Source organism: Oncorhynchus tshawytscha, linkage group LG32, assembly GCF_018296145.1.
Source record: "Oncorhynchus tshawytscha isolate Ot180627B linkage group LG32, Otsh_v2.0, whole genome shotgun sequence".
In the NCBI taxonomy this organism is placed as follows: Eukaryota; Metazoa; Chordata; class Actinopteri; order Salmoniformes; family Salmonidae; genus Oncorhynchus; species Oncorhynchus tshawytscha.
In genome coordinates this window covers 3,272,654-3,278,473 of record NC_056460.1, presented here as the reverse complement: position 1 = coordinate 3,278,473, position 5,820 = coordinate 3,272,654, and the positions used below count along the sequence as shown (strand labels likewise).

General features: G+C 39.7%; 1 protein-coding gene across 1 annotated transcript; it reads right to left on the bottom strand.

Annotated features, from left to right (window-relative positions):
* Positions 1 to 243: 243 nt before the first annotated feature.
* Positions 244 to 5,324, bottom strand: LOC112230432 (zinc finger protein 271-like). The gene is made up of 2 exons (XM_024396739.2): positions 4,704 to 5,324; positions 244 to 2,033 (listed from the first exon to the last, which is right to left on the bottom strand). The coding sequence occupies exons 1-2, from the start codon at positions 5,029 to 5,031 to the stop codon at positions 826 to 828; spliced, it is 1,536 nt and encodes a 511-aa protein (XP_024252507.2). The 5' UTR covers positions 5,032 to 5,324; the 3' UTR covers positions 244 to 825.
* Between the last annotated feature and the right edge of the window lie 496 nt (positions 5,325 to 5,820).

Genomic DNA, 5,820 nt, shown 5'->3' with positions numbered 1-5,820 from the left:
AATGTCAGTCTCTCGATGTGCAAAACTGATAGAGACATACCCCAAGCGACTTACAGCTGTAATCGCAGCAAAAGGTGGCGCTACAAAGTATTAACTTAAGGGGGCTGAATAATTTTGCACGCCCAATTTTTCAGTTTTTGATCTGTTAAAAAAGTTTGAAATATCCAATAAATGTCGTTCCACTTCATGATTGTGTCCCACTTGTTGTTGATTCTTCACAAAAAAATACAGTTTTATATCTTTATGTTTGAAGCCTGAAATGTGGCAAAATGTGGCAAAGTTCAAGGGGGCCGAATACTTTCGCAAGGCATTATATTGTATGTCAATATAATTGTAGCCAAAAAGTGTCAGTTGGTTGCATAAATAATGATTACTAAATGTTACATGAATTGTAAATATGAATTATCAAAACCAAATGTACACTCCTTTGTTAATATATATTGGGAATAATTCACGTAGTGGTGAGGCATGGAATAATAAAACATGTATATTTTGTCAGGCTGAATGTTTGAAATATGAGTAGGTGATTTGAGGCATGCTTCTTCAGTAGTGGAATGAAGACAATTAGCACTTGAATGTTGTCAAGAAATACTGGAATGATGTAAGATTGTTATTAATATTGATTATAGACTAATTTATTATACTGCGTCCATGTGTATAGGCTGCAAGTACATTGACATTAAGTTAAATGACCAGAAAAACATCTTCTCAACTTTCACTTTCAACCGAATGTATATTGGACTTCGGACTTAGTCTTATTTTCAACCTCTTTTCAATTACATTTTGCTGAGTGGGATATTTCATTGATATCATGAAACAACTCCCTCATGTATGTTTTTTCTGATGTTTGATCAGATGTCTTTTATCAGAGTATCTCTTGTCACATTGATCACAGCTATGAGGTTTCTCTCCTGTGTGTGTTCTCTGGTGTGTAATAAGATGGGTCGATGTAGTAAAACTCTTTCCACATTCATCACAGCTATAAGGTTTATTTCCTGTGTGTGTTCTCTGGTGTTTAGTCAGACCCCCAGACTCAGTAAACCTCTTCCCACACTGATCACAGCTATATGGTTTCTCTCCTGTGTGTGTTCTCTGGTGTGATGTCAGATGGCCAGATCGACCAAAACTCTTTCCACATTGAACACAGCTATAAGGTTTCTCTCCTGTGTGTATTCTCTGGTGTAGAGTCAGGTAGCTAGATGTAGCAAAACTCTTTCCACATTGACCACAGCTATAAGGTTTCTCTCCTGTGTGTATTCTCTGGTGTAGAGTCAGATAGCTAGATGTAGTAAAACTCTTTCCACATTGACCACAGCTATAAGGTTTCTCTCCGGTGTGCATTCTCTGGTGTGAAATCAGGTTGGTTGACTGAGTAAAACTCTTCCCACATTGATCACAGGCATAAGGTTTCTCTCCTGTGTGTGTTCTCTGGTGTGATATCAGGTTGGTTGACTGAGTAAAACTCTTCCCACATTGATCACAGGCATACGGTTTCTCTCCTGTGTGTGTTCTCTGGTGTAGAGTCAGATAGCTAGATGCAGCAAATCTCTTCCCACATTGATCACAGCTATAAGATTTCTCTCCTGTGTGTATTCTCTGGTGTTTAGTCAGAGCCCCAGACTCAGTAAATCTCTTCCCACACTGATCACAGCTATATGATTTCTCTCCTGTGTGTGTTCTCTTGTGTGATATCAGGCCGGTTGACTGAGTAAACCTCTTCCCACATTGACCACAGCTATAAGGTTTATCTCTGGTGTGTATTCTCTGGTGTGATATCAGGCCGGTTGACTGAGTAAACCTCTTCCCACATTGACCACAGCTATAAGGTTTCTCTCCTGTGTGAACTCTCTGATGAATGTTAATGCCTGATGAGGTGAATCTCTTCCCACAGTCAGAGAAGCAGTGAGTTCTCTTCCCCGTGGATCTCTGCAGGTGTTTATTGAGGTGTTCTGATCTGGAGAGACTCTTTGCCTCGTCAGCATCATGAAGTTGTTGAGGCTCCCCAGAGGATCCACGATAGTCCTGTATCTCTCCTGTGTGAACAACAAAGTCAGACAGATGATTAAAAGCCCACAACAGCGGCAATCCACTGTAAAAGGTGATGTCAATTGTTGTACAACATCATGGCTTTGCTGTTGGCATCTGTAATGAATGTTAAAATTATTTAACAATTGTCTTAAAATGAGCAAGAACAGTCATATTTTGTCTTGTTTTCACATAGGTAGTAACATGGATGATTGTAGACTAGAAATAAGTTACTTGTGTTGTTGAAACTCTAAGCAGTGTGCCAGATGACTTTTGGCCTCCAATATAGGCCCCTTTATGTGTTTGCCAAAATTGCGGCACGAGGGCAATTTGATTGCAGAAACTTTTCCCTGCTAATGAGGAAACCGATAGTTATGGATGTACTATATCTGCCTGGAGCAAAAATGGCGAGCAAAGATTTGAGTTTTTCACAATGTATTCTGAATGTGAATGGGGGAAAACTCAGGGGAGTAACCTCCATTTCCAGGTTGCTTATGAGTACATTTCACACTACTTTGGATTATAATTGTAAGGCTCGTTTGAATGTCCTGTTTAATATAATGTTTGCTATAGTATTAAGAATTGTGTGTAACTATTGAAGAACAGCGTTAATGACAGTATCCATTTGGGTGTTGTCAATAAAGTTAAGACTTTTTGCATTTCACCTTTAATTAACCAGGTAGGCCTGTTGAGAACAAGTTCTCATTTACAACTAAGACCTGGCCAAGATAAAGCAAAGCAGTGCGACAAAAACAACAACACAGAGTTACACATGGGATAAACAAACGCACAGTCAATAACACAATAGAAAAATCTATATACAGTGTGTGCAAATGGAGTAAGGAGGCACAACAATAAATAGGCCTTAGTAGCGAAGTAATTACAATTTAGCAAATTAACACTGGAGTGATAGATGTGCAGATGATGTGCAAGTAGAAATACTGGTGTGCAAAAGAGCAACAAAAGTAAATAAAAACATGGGGATGAGGTAAGCAGTAGGACGGGCTATTTACAGATGGGCTGTGTACAGCTGCAGCAATTGATAAGCTGCTCAGATAGCTGATGCTTAAAGTTAGTGAGGGAGATATATGTCTCCAACTTCAGTGAATTTTGCAATTCCTTCCTGTCAATGGCAGCAGAGAACTGGAAGGAAAGGTGGCCAGAGGAGGTGTTGCTATGCTGACCAGCGAGCTGAGATAAGGGGGGACTTTACCTAGCAAAGACTTATAGATGACCTGGAGCCAGTGGGTTTGGCAACGAGTTTGTAGTGTGGGCCAGCTGACAAGAGCAAACAGGTCGCAGTGGTCAACCAAATACATCATGGTTGACCAAGATGTATTTTAGTTGGGGACAGCACTGGAACATGATTCTGGGGCTCCCGAGTGGCACAGCAGACACGGCATCTCAGTGCTTGAGGTATCACTACAGACACACTGGTTCAAATCCAGGCTGTATCACGAAAGGCTGTGATTGGGACTCCAATAGGGCGGCGCACAATTGGCCCAGCGTCATCCAGGGTAGGCAGGCATTGTAAATAAGAATATGTTCTTAACTGACTTGCCTAGTTAAATGAAGGTTACATTTAAATAAATAAAAAATAGTGTTTCATGACAAACCATTTTTTACAAATCCGTCAAGGCGCCAACTTTGAGAAGGGTTTAAAACAAAGGTTTCAAACCAATTCATGAATGTAATTGAATCTATGTATGTCTTGCCTTTATTGTAAGGGCATGACATTTTTGGGGGCTGAATATGATACAATGACTTATCAACAGCTCTAATAATTTGACCCCACAGGAAATCTACCACTGGCAATTCTAGAATATACTATATATCCTGGAAACCTGGTTAAACTATCATTATGACATCATGGATGTATTCTAGAATATACTATATATCCTAGAAACCTGGTTAAACTATCATTATGACCTCATAGATGAATTCTAGAATATACTATATAGCCTAGAAACCTGGTTAAATTATCATTATGACATCACGGATGGCCAGTCCTTGTATTCATAGTGTAGTGAATTCAGGGGGTAGCCCTGAGCTGAACTCAAACCTGGGTCCAGCGACTGTCAAGCCAACACCTTATAACTGTTACGCCATGTGGCGTCTGAAGTTCGTGACGAGGTCGCTAGGTGTTGGGTTACGGTTTCTACAATATCATTCTCTATGAATTTGAGTGGTTACACTTCTCCTTCCTCCATCCCTCAGCTGTTTACCAAACCAGGTCTCTGGGCAGCCATTTTGTTGCTGTTTAAAAAAACCACACAACCCAGCAATCTGAAGTTCAAACAATAACAAATCTGTCATTCCACCACTGTTTTGGTAATAAAATGATTATGGAGTTGGAGAAATGTAACTACAGACAGACAGACCTATGGATGCAAGGACTGACCATCCATGATATCAACATTATAGTTTTAACCATGTTTTAACCATGTTGAGGCTATACAGTGTAAAACGTTATAGTTAAAAAAAAAGCTTATTTGGGGATCTGTTGGGGTACAACAGTTGAACTAAGCTCATGAAGCATGTGTTATATTCAAGAATCAATGGCTATAAATAAATAATTTAAAAGTCACAATATGGATGTAGCAATTGCAGATTTCCGCTTTAACACCAATCAGCTCAACTGCAGAGTTTGTGCCTCTTGTTTTTAAGACAGTACTTACTAGTGTTAATCAGGGAACGGTTTCTCAAAACCATCTTATGGCTAAATTCATCGTTAGAACCATTGGATGCCTTAAGATGCGTTTGGGAAACAGGGCCCAGATATCCAGTTTCATCCTCTTCTTCCTCCTCCTTTTTCGATGTAAGAGTCATCTCCTCCTCCTCTTTCACGCCATAAACTGCATAATCCTCTTCTTTTACTGTAACATCCTCCTCTAACACTCTGAACGCGTCTTCCTCTTCTTTCATAGTAACGGCCTCACCCTCTACTTCTTGTTTTACTGTGATATCTCCCTCTTCTTTAGCAGGATAGTGGCTTAGTGACCGCATGGTCGGAGATGTTAGCTAGGCTAATGCTAACTTAACCAGACCGCTCGCTGACTAATAACAATACCGTAAATATGAAATCAAATCGGATAACTAACTAGACGACAAACGTGGGTTTAAAACACAGCAGCTAATTAACACGTTTAAAGAGCTTTATTGGTTCAGATTTTTTGTCTTGCAAGCTACCGAGGTGTCAGACTAACTATTATTGCTTCTGAAAGCTGTTGAAAGAAGCGTCCCGTCCACTAGATTATACGTCACACCAACAGCATCGCCTTAAATTCGCAGACCGCCATCTGCTGACTGGAGTGGGTAACGCAGTTGAGTAAAATGTATATTTTATCTTCAGATAACAAGTTAAAGTGTAGGAAGCATGAGTTTTAACTCACCAGTGTAACAATAAAGTGTGGTTAAAGACTTAGTGAGCTAGTTGTAGACACAGTGTGATTACCTATAAGTACAAACAGTTATGTTTTTGCGTTATTACATATTTATTAATTTATTTTGTGAACTCTTCCAAACTACCCACAATGCAGTATTTCTTCACGTCATATGGATGATCAACTCTGCTACTGCGTTTGTATGCCAGTGTAACGGTGTAATGAAGTTACATTTTTTAAATATATTTAACCTTTATTTAACTAGGCAAGTCAGTTAATAACAAAATCTTATTTACATTGACGGCCTGCCCCTGCCAAACCCTAACCCAGAGACGATGCTGGGCCAATTGTGCGCTGCCCTATGCGACTCCAAATCACGGCTTGTTATGATACAGCCTGGTTTTGAACAAGG